General features: G+C 40.2%; 1 protein-coding gene across 1 annotated transcript in view; it reads right to left on the bottom strand.

Moving 5' to 3' along the window:
- The window catches only part of LOC150086472 (glutamate receptor ionotropic, NMDA 2B-like), a 31,315-nt gene extending 19,644 nt beyond the window's left edge, over window positions 1–11,671 (bottom strand). Inside the window, exon 1 of the mRNA XM_090371411.1 lies at window positions 11,211–11,671. Within this exon, the coding sequence (XP_090227537.1) occupies window positions 11,211–11,630 (420 nt within the window). The 5' untranslated portion in view covers window positions 11,631–11,671. The remainder of the gene's footprint in view (window positions 1–11,210) is intronic.
- Between the last annotated feature and the right edge of the window lie 5,707 nt (window positions 11,672–17,378).

Genomic DNA, 17,378 nt, shown 5'->3' with positions numbered 1-17,378 from the left:
GCGACACCTCCCTTCTTTGTGCAATGTTATTCACAATCGCCCCATGTCCTTTGTTACCTAATTAGAAGTTTAGTTACAATGGATAAAGGTGTGGTCTAGTAGTAAAAGACAGAGTGATTATTAACGGGCATTGGTTTTCTTCCACTAGAGTTGTTAGAGTCCCTCAGGGACTCTAACAACTCTAACAGCTCTAATAAGGTGCTGGACCCCTTATTATTATTTTTTTCAACATATTTTAATGATACTGATGAAGGCATAACAAGCTTAATGTCTAAGTTTTCTGATGATACAAAGCTGAAAGGCTGGTTAATGACAGGAATCAAAGCGTACTACTAAAACAAGTCCTAGAAAAATTAGGCAGATGGACTAAGAAGTGGCAGTTGAAGTCTAATATTAATAAACGCAAGGTGCTGCCGAGGTAGTGGAACGAAAAAGATTTTGGGGATAATTGTACAGCAAGTTCTCAGAGAACTTGCTGTACAATTGCAGACAGGATGCTTCAGTATTATACAAGGTCTGGAAACGTAATTTTAGGAATCACGTGGATATGCTAGAACGGGGAAAGACAAAAGCTACCAGGTTATTCATGGGCAGACAAAGGCTACTCTTACCAGGAAAGACTTCACTTCTGCATATTGCAGAGTCTGGAAACTAACATCCGCGAGGGAATCTGTTTTAGGTGTTTAAGGCTCGAAATGGATTGAGCAAGCTCTGTGCCGATGGCATTCTTCTTGTTCAGACTACACACATGAAGAAAGGCATATATGCAAATTGAAGAAGGGTGGTTGAAGAACAGACGTTCGAAAATTTGACCTCAACCAGCGGGTAATTCATTGTTGGAACAAACTTCCACCTGGTGTTGTAGATGTGATTCAAGGAAGAACTATAGAGAAACTATTAGAGACGATGGACAGGTGTTTATGGAAAGTGTTTTTCACTTAATGCTGTATACGCTTGCTTCTGTGCATTATTTGCCACTAATCCCCATAATATTAATCTCCACTATACTCCACTTTACCACCAGTACAAAGCATACACTGGAAGGAGTTCAAGCATCTGCTCTGACCGGCTCAATCCATGATCTCAATCCCATTGAGCAGTGAGATGAACCGGAAAGGTGTGTTCGCCCGTATAGTCCTCTGCCCACATCACTCCCGAAACCGAGGACAGTTTTGTTACACGAATGGTTCAGTACTGCTTCGTGAGTTTCTCGCCACACTCTCTGCCTACCATCAGCACAAAACAAAGCGTATCGAAATTTGTCTTACCACATGACTTTCTTCCATTATTCCATTGTCCAATGATGACGTTCTCAGCACTACTGAAGGCGGATTTTTCTGTTTTTTCTTGAATAAGTGGCTTCCGAATAGGCATGCGACTGCCAATACCCAATTTATTTAATTCCTTGCGCAAGAACGGGTTGCCATAGGGCAGTTCTGGACTTGGTTGAGTTCAGATGTTATTTTCTGAATACTGGATGTCCTATTTTTCTATAGTCCTCCTTAGAGTACAACGGCTTTACTACTTCAAGAGTAGTAAAGCCGTTGTACTTCGTCCACATCTCAAAGGCAGTAAAGTGGTTTTCTGCCTTTGAGATGTGGACGAAAGGCTTGCTTTCCAATAATAAAAAACCTTCGAGGTGGATGCTTTTGAGAAACCAAATCAATCGCATTTATTTGCATTTCTTTCGTCTGTGATTGTCTTACTACAAAGTTTCTTATTTTTTGGCTAGTATGTGTATTAGTTGGTAAATGACTGAAAAAAATTGAAAAAAATTGAAAAAAAACAAGTTTGCTTCGAATGGCTGAAGGAAACTGGAATCTTCCATTATTCCAAGTACGTACATCGGATATATCTAAACACGCTTTAAGAAATTTCCCCCAGAATACACCAATGACCTTTCGCTCAAAGCTGAACGAAACAGTCTGTCATATGAGCAACTGGAATTCGAAAATCGAAAGCAATGGGAGGGGTGGGAGGTCTCAGACGAAGACTTCGAAGCGAGAATACGTCGCTGACAATATTTCAACCACTCTTTAACGTTAAAAGCATCGAGGGCGAAATGAATGGAGAATTTGTACACTTTTATGGTTCTCTGATGTTCAGAAAGAGAACATTGGACAGTTTAGACCAAGAAATTCAGCTGCCTATGGTATCCGCCATTTTGAGTGTTTATGGTTATGGTTTTGGTAAGGCCTAACTGTATCTTTGCGAAAAAATATTAGTAGCACCATTTCTCGATGCAGCATGGGTACTTTCTTAGAGTAGATACTGCCTTGCACTAAGTTTTCTATATACACTGGGGTGCAAGAAATCATAGTGACTTGTCTAATTGCATTTATAACTATACTAAAGTGCATATTATTAGAAACCCACTTTGCTTTTCTAATTTTAAGATGTTTTTATTTTTTATGTATGCTGAGGTGAAAAAGTTTAGGTGAGACTTGAGTTAACTTTACCTCAGAAACAGGTAATAAGTGTTCCAACATTCGTGTGACTTATATATTGATGACATAGCTCAACCCTCATCTGCTTAGGCCTAAGTATTGACTTTGGGCTTTTTTTGGCTGTTTATCAAAACTGGATATTTCTCAGCTCCTATGGACCCTACCATCCTGGTTTTTCTTTCAATGACAAATTTAGACTGTCCTCTTTCTTCTGGAGTGATCGCCAGCGCCCTCTGGTGGTAAGCTCACGAGATCTAAAATATCTCCTCAACTAGTGACTCTATTCCTCTGGAAACTGCATATATGTAATGAAGACAGACATTTCTTACTACCCACGAAGTTTCATCTCTATAGACTAATAATTACCGGAGATATTACCAGTTCACCAAAACCCTATTTTCATCCCGGGAAATTGTCATTTTTATGTGAAATAGTTTAGGAGGCATATCTCAGCCCCTATTTAACCGATTTAAGTGAAATTTAGTATACAGCCTTTTCCCAGCCTGTTATTCGGTTTGACACCGCCACCTGGTGGCCAGTTCTGGGAACTAAAGGATTACTTTCATTTTAGTGCGATTTCTTCTGATTTTTTACTGAGATCAAACAAAATTTTCCTGCTGCATTTTTCTAAATAAAGCTCATTCTTTGGGAGAATACTTAAAATTCAATTACTTAATTTCTGGAATTTTTACAGCGCCCTCTAGTGGTAACGTTTTGAGTTGTCCATAATTCCTGTTCTATTGGGCGTTTCTGACTGATTTTAGTGTGAGGACTGTTCCCTACCATATCTTTCAGTGTGCCAGCTTTGGTTATTATAGTGTTGTTCGTCATTGAGTTATTAAAATGGACTCTTCAAGTGCACAAGAATTTGACTCTACCTATACTTTGTCCTCTCCTCCTAACCTGTCTATTGGCCCTGTGGAATTGAGAGCTGATATGAATCCCATACTTATGGTTAGTGACATTGGTAAAGATTTCCCTAATATGTTTTGTAATGAGAGGGGTTCTACTTCTTCTACTCCCTCTCACCCTACTGTGAAGGCTTCTGTGGACACGGTTTTTGGTTTGCGGGACCTGCTGACTCGCGTCTTGGAGTCAGATCCTAATATTTCTGCAACCACTGTGATTGAAGTTACTAAGATCTTTAACGTTTTGGAACACAAGTACCTGGATGTTTGTGCCTTAAGGTCAGCTCCTTCTGTCAGTGCACCTTTGGCTTCTCTTCCATTGCCTTCCAATACCTATGCCAGCATGGCATCTACGGCACCGACCCAATCTTCTCAGCGTCCAATTCAGCCGCAACACATAATCATCGTTCGAGCTTCTGAATCGTCGGATTTAAAAACTAGTGAGGAAGTAAAGAAAGAAATTACTACTCAATTCAGGGACGAATTTAGAAAGATTAAAATTAAGGCGGGCCGCAAGGTCCGGGACCGTGGTATTGTGATCGAAACAGCTTCTAAAGCCGACCTTGTTTCCCTGCAATCGTGTCAGAAGTTCAAAGACTTTAAATTTTCTCTTGACACTCCAAAGAAATTAAATCCTACGGTAGTTATCTACGACATTGGTAAAGACACTTCTGAAGATGATTTCATCCAGGATCTTCATGATAAGAACTTCATTGGCACTGATTATTCCCTTGAGGATCTTAAGAAATTAGTTAAATTTCGATTTAAGATGAATTCCAAGCAAAAGGACTGCCAGCACTGGGTGATTGAGGTCCCTGGCCCTATCAGGCATATTTTGTTACAAAATAATAATAGAATTTATATTGGGTGGTCAGTCCACGGTATTAAGGATTTCATAATATCTTCTAGATGTTTCAAATGCCTGGGCTATGGCCACTCATCTAAAAATTGTAGGTCACCTGAACACACCTGTGGGCACTGCGGTTGTCAGGGCCATCAAATTTCTGATTGCCCTAGTAAATCTTCCCCCATAGTTTGTCCCAACTGTAAAATTAGGAAACGCAAAGCTGACCATTCTTACAAGGACATTTCCTGTCCCGAATATCTCAGGGCCCAAGACCAGGTGAGGTTCAGGACATCTTATGAATAGTACCCATACTACAGTTGTAAATATGAGTGTAAAATTCCTTCAATTAAATTGTCAGCGAAGTTTATCTGTTATTAATGATGTATCTAGTTTAATTTCTTTACATAAATTTTCTGTTTTGGCTCTCCAGGAGCCATACTCCTATAAAGGTGTGATTAAGGGCTTGCCCTGTCAATCTCAGTTAGTTCAATCTATCCCTGATACTTCTGGGGTTGGAGGCAACGCGGTGACTAGGGTTTGGGCTGCTCTGGTTATCGTGGACCCTCTGATCACGGTTACTAAGATCAATAGTCTCTGCTCCAAGTTTGCTGCTTGTGCCTGTCTTGAGGGTTCCTTCGGTAGGATTTGTGCCGTCTCTTTGTACATGCGATGTTCGCAGTATGCACAGCCTATTGAGCCGTTCTTAAATTACCTGGAACTGTTGTTAACCAGACTTTCTGGTCTTCCGTTAATCATTATGACGAACTCTAATGCTTCTTCTCCCCTTTGGGGAAGCCCTACTTCTAACCCCAAGGGTGATCTCCTTGAGGATTTCATCGTTGCAAAAAACTTAATTGTCCATAATGTCCAGGGTAATCCCCCAACTTTTTCCAGTTCGCAGGGTCAATCTTACATTGACATCACACTTTCAAATCGTGCTTTTTCTTTCGGTATAAATAATTGGTCGGTTCGTACTTCTTGGTCGAGCAGTGACCATCACCCTATCACTTTTGACCTGTTCACCACTGTTAGGCCTTCTTCCCCTCGAGTTAATCATGATTTCCCTCGCTATAAAACTAAGGGTTCTGACTGGAGCATTTTCGACTCTAATCTTTTGAGTTTGGTTAATGAGGATTTCATCTCTAATCTTTCTGAATTGGATCCAAATTCCCTGGAAGAAAAGATAACTGGAATTATTACTGAGGTCTCTGACCTTAGTTTTCTTAAAAAATCTCGTCGAATCAATTCTGTTCCCTGGTGGTCTGATGGTCTTTCCTCTCTTAGAAGAGATCTTAGGACTACCAGGCGAAACCTTAATAGAGCTAGAAGGAATAACAGGCCACCAATTGAAGTAAATAGGCTTGCTGACTTGTATAAGGCAGCTCGCAACAGATATTTCAACAGTATTAGAGAGGAGAAGGCCCAGGCTTGGGCTCGTCTCGTGGAAAGAACTATTAAATCAGATCCTTGGGGTTTACCCTATAAAGTCATTGCCTCTAAACTCCACCCACATATTCCTCAGACCTCGATCCATGTTCCAAATTCCACTGAAACTTTAACTTGGTCGGCATCTGTTGATGCCATCTTGGATGAATTGCTTCTCAGGGACATCTCTGTTCCTGAGAGCAATGAGCAAACTCTTTTTAGATTACAGCATCTTGTGTTTGAAGGCTCTTCTTCTGAGGATCCCTTCACTAATATAGAAATTGATTCTGCCATTAATACCCTTACTATTGGCAAAAGTCCAGGTCTGGACCTCATGGAGGTTTCTGTAATTAAAAGAATCTGGAAAATCAAACCTATCCTTATTTCTATCCTAATGAATTCTTGCCTTCGGTTTGGTGTTTTCCCTGATCGCTGGAAAATTGCCAACTTAAAAATCCTTCCCAAGAGTCCTGGCAATCCAGTTGCCTCTCCTTCTTCTTATCGTCCAATTTCCCTTCTTCCTTTTCTTGGCAAGTTGTTGGAAAAACTTCTGGTTTCACGTTTCAAGGGTTACTATAACTCAAAAAATCTTTGTTCTTCTTCCCAGTTTGGTTTCACGCAAGGTAAATCAACTACAGATGCAATTAATCTTCTCCTGAGCACTGTTCGAGCATCTCCTTCTAAATACGTTCTCGGTCTCTTTGTAGACTTCAAAGGGGCCTTTGACACCTTATGGTGGCAGAGTGTCCTGGCGAGGTTTCGGGAGGCCGAGGTCTCCTGTCCTATCTACAAACTAATTTCTAGTTATTTCGATAATAGAAGCCTTGTGGTCTCCTCCGGTTTTTGCTCGGTTACGAGGCCGGTTTCTAGGGGTTGTCCTCAGGGATCCGTTCTTGGCCCTGTTTGCTGGAACGTGGTCCTTGATGGATGGCTAAATGCCCCTCATGATGATATTGTCAACATTGCCTACGCCGACGATCTTGCCTTGCTTGTACCTGGGAATTCTCGTCTAGAATTGGAAATTAAAGCAAACCACATCTTGGATGATCTTCACATGTGGTGTTCCCTCCATAAACTCTCCATTTCAGTCCCTAAAACTAAACAGGTTCTTCTGAAAGGCCTACTGAATCGTAATCGTCCCCCTGTGGTTAAAATTCTTGACCAGGCTGTTAAATTGGTAAGTGAATATAAATACCTTGGGGTGGTGATTGATGATCGTTTATCTTTCATTCCCCATTGTAAATACCTTCGGCAGAAAATCCGTTCTCTTACCGGCTGGCTGTTGCGTCTTGCCCGTTCCCTCTGGAATCTTAAGTCGTCTTCTCTTGGTCTTTACTACAAGTGTATCTTCATCCCCATCGTCTGCTATGGTGCTGGCGCTTGGGGCTTCAGAATTCTTAATTCACTGGTCCAAAAATACCTTCTGCAGGCGCAGCGGTCCTTCCTTCTCTATACTTGCAGGGCATGTAGAACTGTTTCTACTGATGCCCTGCTTGTTATTAATGGTCGTCTCCCTATCTACCTGGAAATTATATTGCATTTCTTGTCTTACCATAGGAAATATCTCTCTCCTGCCTCGGTGGGAGATTTTGCTAATAATTATGAGAACTCTACAAATGTTGATCTGGCCAGACTTTCCAATCTTGCTTTGGAAGAGTGGCAACACTCTTGGGATGATTCCTCTCTCGGCAGAATCACATACGCTTTCTTTCCTCGTGTTTTTATTAAAGATAAAAATTTTAACTGGCTTCAACTTGGGTTATTTCCCACTTTCTTAATCACGGGACATGGAATTAATTCCCGTTTGTATAGATTTGGACTCGTCCCCTCTCCTCTCTGCTCTTGTGGCTCTGAGGAGACGGTTGAACATATTGTCCTACATTGTAATTTATATGTGGATTTAAGACAACAATTGTCTATCTGTACAAATGTATATAATTTAGATGATTTTTGGCGCCTGGTTGGGTCGGCGGACTCTCTTTCTGCCTTCTCTTCTTTTGCTAATAGTGTCTTCCGGAGAAGAGCGGCTTTATCAAGGAATAACCCTTGATTTTGTTATTTGTTCTTAATATTTATATATATTACTGTATTGATTTTTTTTTTTTTTTTTTCGACAGGAGTTTCTTCCTTGCCTAAATTGTCTTGTGTTTTGGACGCAGAGTTTTTGCGTCTTTTTCTGGAGACTTGTTTCAGGTTTTTGCCTGGCCGAGTGGGAGAGATGGACCTCCCCTCTCCCACTTCGAACTCTGTCCGGGTTGCCTGAAATGATTTTCTGTGTTAAATTGTATGTATTTTGTAAATACTGTAATTATCTTGTTAATATCATTGTGCTTTTGTTTGATTTGTTGCTTGCTCTCAGAATTGAGAGTAACTGATTTTATTGTGTTTTAAATCAGCAGTTAATCTTAAATGTTTATATTGTACATTACTTGTGTAGTTAGCTCATTATTATGTTGAAGAGACAGTTTTTCTCTTCTTGCGTTGTCTGTTTGGCTCTGAGGAGTGGGATGGACCTCTCCCTGCTCCCTCAGATCGAACCTTCAGTTGGCTATTCTGGTTGAGTGAGATGATTTTCCTCTCTAGCCTGTCTTACTGCTGGCTGCTTTTCTTGCTGCTTGTGTTTTGATTTAATTTTGTTTTCCTGCGGGGCTGATTATTTGTTGTATTTTTCTTTCCTGCCTGATTGCAGCTGCAATCAGTTGGGTTTTTGCTAGTACCATATAGTTCTTGGTCTAGCATTTTTAGTTGTAAATGGGTTTTGGTTCTGAGGGGTGGGATGGACCTCTCCCCGCCCTCTCAGATCCAATTGCTTTGTTGGCAATTGCCATCCATTTTTTTTTTTTTTAATGCTTACCTATGCATTATTGTTAATTCTACGTGTCTTGTTATTTGAAATAAGTTTTGTTTTTCGCAGCTTGTGGTTAGCAGCTTTGCACTTGCTGGTTATGTACATATGTTTATAGATTAGATTACTTGTGCAGAGACATTTTCTCTGCATATTAATTAATTATTGTTTAATACTTAACTTATTATTTTGATCTGTTATACTTAGATTTAAATTTAGAATTGCTTTTGATTCGGTTAACTAATTTATTTGTACAGTATTTATTGGTTTTGCCTTTGGCATATCTTTGCCTTGGGTGAGTTCTGTTTGTCTCTTTGTGTTTTGTATATATGTTTCTACATTTCTTCTGGTTGACTATTTCTGTTAATTTCTTGGTTGACTAATTTTTCAGCCAAGATTTTAATTACTTATTTTGTAAATATTGTATATTTTACTCTCTGCTTATGCAGTGTAATTTGTTAATATGTTTACTGCTATGTTTCATATCGGTGACATAAGTATTTATTATTTATCTTAATTTATTCTTTTAAGTGGCTATCTAATAGCCACTTGTACATTACCTATGTTCTTTCCTTGAGACTTTTCTTTTTCCCCTTGTCGGTGCAAGTTGGGCTTCCTTCCCGGCTTGGGGAATCTTTCTTTCAAATGTACAAGCCTTCAGGCTTCAAAATTTTACCTCTTCAAGCTCTCTCGCTTGTTAGATTTTCCAACTAGTGTTTTCCTCTTTCCTGTTTCTTCTTTTTCCTGAGAGAGTGTTTTGCTCTCATTTCTTCTTCTACTTTCTTTTCTCCTACTTTATCCTCCCTATTCATTATTTACTATACCGGGATTCCACTTGTTGGAATCCCACTAAGTGTAATTTAGATAGTTCCTGGAGCGCCTCCACGTGGCTAGGGACGGGAGTCGGGACGCAGGTAGCTTGCTCCCTGCCTCCCGGCTGCTAAGACTCCAGGGCCGGCAAACAACAACCATCACAACACACATATATACTTACACACACACACACTTACACACACTTGCCGGCTATAAATAACCTACAGATGCTACAGCGGTATATAGGGGTAACCCTGGAGGCCGCAATCAATACAAGAATACCTTGTCCCTTGTCCCTTGCTTATCTTTAGCAACTACGCAACAGCGACACACGGTGCATTAGCTTGTCTATCTTTCTTGAATACTGGCCAATGAAATCGCTTCAAATAACAACCTGCTACTGCTGTTATACGAAACTGCAAAAGATGCTCTTGGCAGGGAACTGTAAACAGACCACTCCAAGCCACATAAAGCGAATCCCTGCGAAAATACTCCCAAAATAGCGATGTCCTTCAGGAACTATCACACATCGGAAGCAATTGGAGAGAGAGAGAGAGAGAGAGAGAGAGAGAGAGAGAGAGAGAGAGATTTTAATAACAAGGCGGTTGGATTTCTATAGATAACTTCTCTGACTCCACGTGGCAGTTCAGCGAAGTAAAAACAGAAAAATTTATTTTATTTATTTATTTAAATAAACAGATAGGGAGAAAGATAGAAATATTAAAATAGTCAGATAGATTAAAATCACCGGCCTAAATATTTATTACTTGTCCTTTACACCGAGTTGGCTTTGCATTAACAACACCACCCTTTTCTAGGATTAGACTGGTCTGTGAAGCTCGAGAAGGTTGAAAGCCAGGAATAGCTGATATAAGATTTTATTTCGCACACATGGCGATCGATTTTTGAGTGCCTGAGAGGAAGAATGGGCTGGAGTCGAGATCTTTTCGACTTCGAATGTGGGGACAGGATGTGCTGGTGCCAGTATTTCGACAACAACCAAAGTGTTAAGTGCTCTCGATCTGTGGTGTCACGAGTGCCGTGCTTGACTCAACAGCGGAACAACTATAGCCAAAGTTCACACGTTGGACAGTCACGTGTTATCGATGTCTGTGGTGAGCGTCATTTGTCTCACCTCATAACGTCTCACGGGTGCCCATGCTCACTGCGAGAAACTGTGCCTTGCCATGGACACATCAGCACCAACATTGGACATCATATGATGGGTGTAAACGCATTTGGAGAAAGTAAGGCGAGGTCAAGGCACCTGGATGCTCTGTTAGTGTTCGGCAGGCTGGAGGTAGTGGTGTTGTTATGGTTTGGGGACTGTTTTCATGGCATGCCCTAGGTCCTCTGATCACTGTTAATTAGCGGCTTGATGGGAACACCTACCTTTCTGTCATCGCCGACCAATTACATCCCTTTACGATGACAATGACAATGCATCCACAGACAACTCCGATGTCTAGCAACAAGACAACGCGCCATTCCACAAAGCTAGGCAGGTTGTTAACTGGGTTCAGAAACACGACAATGACTTTTTCTCCGTCCTTCTATGGCCGCCCAATTCAGCCGATCTCAATGGAAGTGAACATCAATGTTGTAGACATTCGATGCTGTGGCCATCCACTTGACAATATGCGAATATTATGGACATGTTGTGCAACACATGGGTAGCATTACCAGAGGACACCCCGCAACACCTTATGGAGTCCATGCCAAGATGTGTACAGGCTGTATCATGGGCAAAAGGTAACCCCAGCAGGTATTAGATAGGTGTTGCTAATGGAAAGCCAACTCAGTGTATAATACAGAAAAGGAGAAATCAAATAAAGTGGAAGTCAAGATACATGATATAAATCTTTGATATTATCATGCAGTGATGGGAATAGTTGCTCTAAAAGTTATGTCACTTAAAACCTTACCTGTTCCAAGCCGATGTTATCTGCATTCCAAGCAATCACAGGAATCCCCAAATATCCCGTCAGTTGAAGGATGTATTGTGCAGACGCTGCATTCCTTCCATAAACCTTTGAGTTGGTAAAATAAAGGATAGCGATAACATCGTTGACTAGCAATTCGTAACAGAGCTTCCTAATGACCTCATCTGGGGTTGGGGTAAGAGACAGATGCGACACTGGAACTGATGCGATGTGAAAGTACTTGGTGAAGGTGAAATTGGTGTATCGGTTTTTTAAAATATTCTCTACCGTTTCCTTTATGTACTTGGTGTATTGTCTCTTCAAGGTGATTCGGGACGTTTCTGGTAGTAGAGCGCCAAAGGTGATATTCTGATAGCGATCTGAAGTCTCGACAGGGGTCGCCTTCGTCAGTACAATTACCATCAAGAGAAACCAGGCAAGAAGAAAATAAATATTTTTAAAATGGCATCTCATAGAGGTCACCATATTCGCGCTATGCAAATTGCTAAGTATTTCGCACGGAGTTCTGGATGTCAGGCGTTGCTGGGCAACGGGCACCATTCACTTTCCATTTTCTTTGCTCACAACTTGCAGGATGACACCTATAACAAATAAATTAACTTGTTACTGAAATAAAATGAGTTTATGATCATTATATATACACATATTGAATGGATACTTTATGTAGAATACCTGATAGCCAGTAGGTTCCTTTGTACAGAATTACTTGTGGCATGGACTCAAACCGAAAGCATGCCACGGGGATGTTCATACACCCTCCATGTTGACTCAATTGCTTGAAACGGTTGTTGCAAACAGGATGGTTGATGATTTCTACTCCTCATTCCACTGACAATTAGACTGAACTCTGGTGAATGGGGAGGACCATAGTAGGATCAACTCACTCTCACCTTCCTGGAGTCTAACAATTTGGGCCTTGTGACTTGGCGCATTATCCCATTGGAAGAACCCATTCACAGATGTATGCACTATAGCCTTGAAGGGATATGCCTGGTCCGAAACAATTTCCCTGTTGCATTCAAATGTTGCTCCATTAGTACCAAGGAGCAAAATATGCACCATGAAAACGCTCTCCACACCATTATACCGCTACCATCAGCCTGGAATGGTGAGGACCCGGCAGGATGGGTGCACGAACTTGCTGTTTTCGCCATATCATATTATAACGCCACATCATAATGCAGCTTCCGAGATACTCATACCATAACACGTTCCAAATCACTTAAATCTTTCTCATGCCCATTCTTTCACTGAATTACACGCATCCAGCATTTTCTACATTCCTTCTACACCTTTCTGAAATATTCTCGAATATTCCAGAAAGGTGTAGAAGAATCCTTAATGTGGTAGAAAACTACAGAAGACTCCTGAATGTGTTAGAACATTGTAAAAGATTCCTGAATGTGGTAGAACGTTGTAGAAGATCCCGGAATGTGGTAGAACGTTGTAGATGATTCTAGAATATTCTTGAAGTGGGAGTATTGTTTCAATATTATAGAAGATTGTAGATGAGGCTAGAGTGTTATGAAAAAATATAAATTAAAGAGTAAGAGCTGTAACTTATAAAACGAATACTCATCATTCAGAAAATTTCGCTTTCTGATAAACTTAGCAAGAAATAAGAAACCGAGCGTTGAAAACAGAAGTGCTTTTTATAACTCTGTATAAAGAAAGTTATTCCATGATAAGTATTGGCAAAAAACTAGATGGTTCATTTATAGGAGTACAAATTACCATTCGACGATTCAAGGAGACTGGCAGTCCATTAGTCCAGTGTAATAGGGATTGCTTTAGAGTGCGTAGAGTGCTTTGCCGATTGAACACATTTGTTGCAAAATTTTGTGGAGTTGGGAAGTCTGGTAGTGTGCAAGAAGAAATACTTCCTTATCAGGAGCAAAGTTTGCAATGCAGGAGCTTAACGATGCTCTAAAATCACTGTATAAGTTGTAGTTGTATAAGATGTCTGTCCAGTCTTCTGTATCTCCACATAAACATAAATCCGTACGGTATAAATTAATTCCATCCACAGGAATGTTTTTGCGAACTCTGCAGCAGAGTCCTCTAAAGGCCAGATGTAAATTCAGAGGTAATGCACTACACAGTACCTGTAGAACAGCCGTTGAAACTGTCCTGCAGGTTCTGACAGAAGCTAAGAGCATAGTGCGTTGGAGGAAGAATAGCTTTAATTGAAATTTCTTGTTAACTGATGAAAAACAAATCACCAGCTCTGCAAATTGTCATCGGGATAAAAACTGCGTTATAATATAAAGCTAGAGTTTCAAGCCGGATAGAAACATGTTCGGGTTAATCAGATAAGAGATCATCGATTGGAAATAATCTATCTAATATACTCTCCATTGTATCAGTCCAATCTGTTTCTAGCTAATTTATAAAGAAAACCCTTATTAACCTGATCCGTTACCACTGGAACGGATCAGGTTAATCGAAAACGTTCTCTTTGCACTAGCCATCGCTTTATTATACTCCATTGAAGCTATTCTAAGCGAATGGTTGATTAGGAAGACTGATCACAGAAAGGTTTTGAGCTAATATCTTAGAACAGTTAACCCCATACATCTGTGCGATTGCTAAAGAACCCTGTCTGTTTATTTGCAGAATTTTAATATGATGTGGTACAAAGATTTCCACTGAAGGTAATGAGAGCTGAATTATTCATAATTAGTTCTCATTGGTACCTGTCCAATGGCCTTCTTTAAGCATGGCAATGCACATTACGGACGGAATTATGAAATTCTCTTTGTGATCGCTTGCAATTTATGCATGATGGAGGCTCATCTTTATGTGGACACTCAGAGATCACCGACTGCTATTGCTGCAATGCCCATATGTAGGGTTATTGTGGGAACAATACTGAGATGTCTGCTCCTTGCCAAGACAAAAAGAACACTTTATCATAAAAGAAAAATGCCAATATTTATGGGCACTCCATTACAAGAAAATCCTCGATAAGTGACAACACATTTGCAAAAGCTGTGAACGAAAATTCAACCACCAAATAAACAGGATTTGAAGAAGATCTTGCCTTGGTATTAAATCGAAAAGTTCTATCCTGTTTAATTTTATCAAATGTGAAACCATAGTCTTTATCTCATCTAGAGTCATATCTTTGGGAACGTCGACGGTCGGAATTGAACGCTTAGGGGGTGTTTAGAATGATGCCTTGAAAATTAGTTTTAGTTGGCCGTTTAAAGGATTACTCCTTTATTTCTAGCAAGTTTTTGAGCTTCAACTCTGTCTTGAAGAAGACCTTCTTCAAAGATTTGGTAACCAGTTCTTTGATATCTTGACTGTCGCTCTCAAAACAATCACAGTTTGTTGTTCCCCAAGAGAGAATTAGTGAACATCAGTGGGTACGAGATGTATTTGATCTCTAGGAGAGCCAGCCAGGCCTCCTTGCACGACCTGAGCGCTCGTGGATAGCACAGTTGATAGGATCACTGTCCTCCACAGACCGGGTGGAAAAGACCTGAGTTTGGGTCCCACGTTGTGAAAAAGGGAGGCCTTTTTCACAACGTGGCTGAATTAATCAGTCTCAGGCGAGGGCAGCATGGTTTTTTCTCCCGGAAACTCGGGTTCCAGTAAATCAACTTCTGAACACCAGACATAAACAAATGTTTGGATACTCTAAAACAGAAGAGTAAGTTCATATTTAGTAGTTGCGGTGCAGAACTCAGTGCACTCAGATATATGAAAAAATCTTCAGTCAGCCAGTAAATTCAGTTACCAACCAGAGCAAATCTAGTGTTCAGGAGCCTACATAGGAGAGAATATTTTTATAAACATAAACACACGTGTACTTCTCAGGAGACTTCTCCGTGCTTGTCTTGAGTACCGTTCAATGAAATCTAATTGTGCCCACAGAAGAGAAACGAGTCGGGATACACACAATCAAATTTAAAGCTTCCTAAATCTAATTTGGGGGAAGACGGAAATAGAAAAATCATTCGCCTGTCTTTAAAGAAAAGAAAAAAGAAATACTGGAGGAACATTGGTTCGATGTGTTTCTGATGGTTGATCATCATATTCCCGAAGTTCTCTTCCACATTATCATACAATACGAAAGGATAGTGTAAAAGAACTGAGTGAAAACGCCAGAAGGAAGTTTTTTACATCTTTAATGCTTTCTTAATTCAGCGAAGAAGAAGGAGATGTTTGGATTTTCCCTCCAACCATTTTATAACTTTATATTGCTTGGTTATTGTTTTGCATAATTATATCTACGTGTGTTTCTTTAATAGAATGCATAAAATGCGTAAGTAAATTTTAGTTCCCTTAGATGGAAAGAGACAAAAGAAGGGAGATTATACGCGCACTGGCAAAAATATTAGAACCCTTTATTTCAATTTCTAGAAGGGCCTATATTACTACGTGGCTGAGTTAGTTGGTTTCAGGCGAGACTAGCATGGTTTTTATTTCCGAAAACTGTGGGCTTTCATCCAGCAAACAGCAACTCGGCCGCAGAACTCCAGCAATTCACTGAGTCGGGCTCAATATGGCCTCAGTTGCTGATGCACCTAAAAAAATCTGGTTTTTTCATCCAGCAAGAGGACGCCTTATAGCGTCAGTTGCTCAAACGCAACTTCCTTTCTATTAAGGCCCAACCAATGGAGAGGGAACCAACAAAATCGCAGCATTCAATGAAGTGAGCTACACCAGACTCACTCGCACAATACAAAAGAAGAAATTGAGGAATTAAAATAGATAAAGGATTCCAATCCTGCACAGAATATAGATTCGTGTAAGCAATCTGATACAGATAGATGTCAGCAAGTAGAGGGACTAGAATAATCTGACAAGTATGACCGATAGTAAATTCCGATGTCTGTTGTACCACAACCTTCTGGAAAGTCACAAAGGTATTTTTATTCGAGACCAGATGATTTTCATTGGCTTCAGAGAGGTCCAAGATCGGAGGAGGGTAGAAAGAGCCTAAGGTGTTGATAAAGAGTGGAAAAGTAGATTCATGAAATGAGGTAGACAAACCAGGAAAGAACCATTTCTTAGTTGAAGTAAATAATATTTTAGGAAACTTTGGTCACGGTTCTTTTTGAGAATGGGTACTACAAAGTGTGGAATTCCATTGATCATTCCATTGATTTTTTTGTATCAGCTGTGGTATCTATATCAATGTTAGAGAAATGGTAGAAATGTTTTCTTTATATGGCAAAAATATCCTTTTTAAATTAAGCGCAGATTTAGTGGGAGAAATCCAGAGATGGCGTGAAGTGAGGGTTATAAACCATTCTGCAAGTTTTTAACATGACTAGAAGGAAGCTACTGAATGCTTCGTGAATTGCTCTTAAGTTTTCTCCTTTAATAACCCCCATAAAAAGTCTGGTGATGTTAAAGGAGGAGACCTAAGTAGCCAAAGTCCTTGTGATAAGATTTGAATCCTCAAAAACTCTATGGCAAGTTTCCGCGTCCTTTTGGAGTCAGGTGTCTCTTTTATTTTTCTCTAGAAATGTAATAAACTGGTGTCATCTCTGATGTCTTGGGAAATATCAGAAGTGACAGTTTATTCAAACATTATGGATCTGACTATCCTTCTTCGAAATATGCTACACCAAACTCCGCTGTTCTGGGCATGTAACGGGGAGTTTAGTTGTTGTTCGAGAAGTCTACATTAGTCTACACAATTGTGAAAACCAAGGAAATCACTGGAGTATCGAAAGCAATCATCTGAAAAGTATACAATGGATAGAAGACGAAAGGAGAATGCAGCTCTAAAAGAAAGAAAATCAATACTCAGAACGAGTCCGCAATATATGCAAATTGTGCATCACAACAGAAGGTCCAATATGTCGAAAATTACTGCAAAAATCAATTTCAGCGAAGAAAGACCCAATTCCAAACGAACTATGAGACAGGAATTGAAGAATCAGTCGTGTGTGTATATGAAAGCCACTTCTTTCTTTAAACGACCGAATGATTCGACTGGAGTGGTACCGTCAGTGCCAAGACTGGACTGTGGAACGTTGAAAAAAGTTGACATGGCCAAAGCGTCGAGCCTCATGAAGCTCTCAATCGAGATTGTCTTATGTCCACCACTCAAGCTTCTGGAGGTAGTATCATGGTGTTGAGTACCTTCTGTTGTACGGACGAGTTCACTCATTCCATAAGAAGGTTGTG

This window comes from Mastigoproctus giganteus, chromosome 4, assembly GCF_048544385.1.
Source record: "Mastigoproctus giganteus isolate SK-2022 chromosome 4, ASM4854438v1, whole genome shotgun sequence".
In the NCBI taxonomy this organism is placed as follows: Eukaryota; Metazoa; Arthropoda; class Arachnida; order Uropygi; family Thelyphonidae; genus Mastigoproctus; species Mastigoproctus giganteus.
The sequence above is the reverse complement of the archived record's forward strand: the minus strand, read 5'-3'. Positions and strand labels throughout refer to the sequence as shown.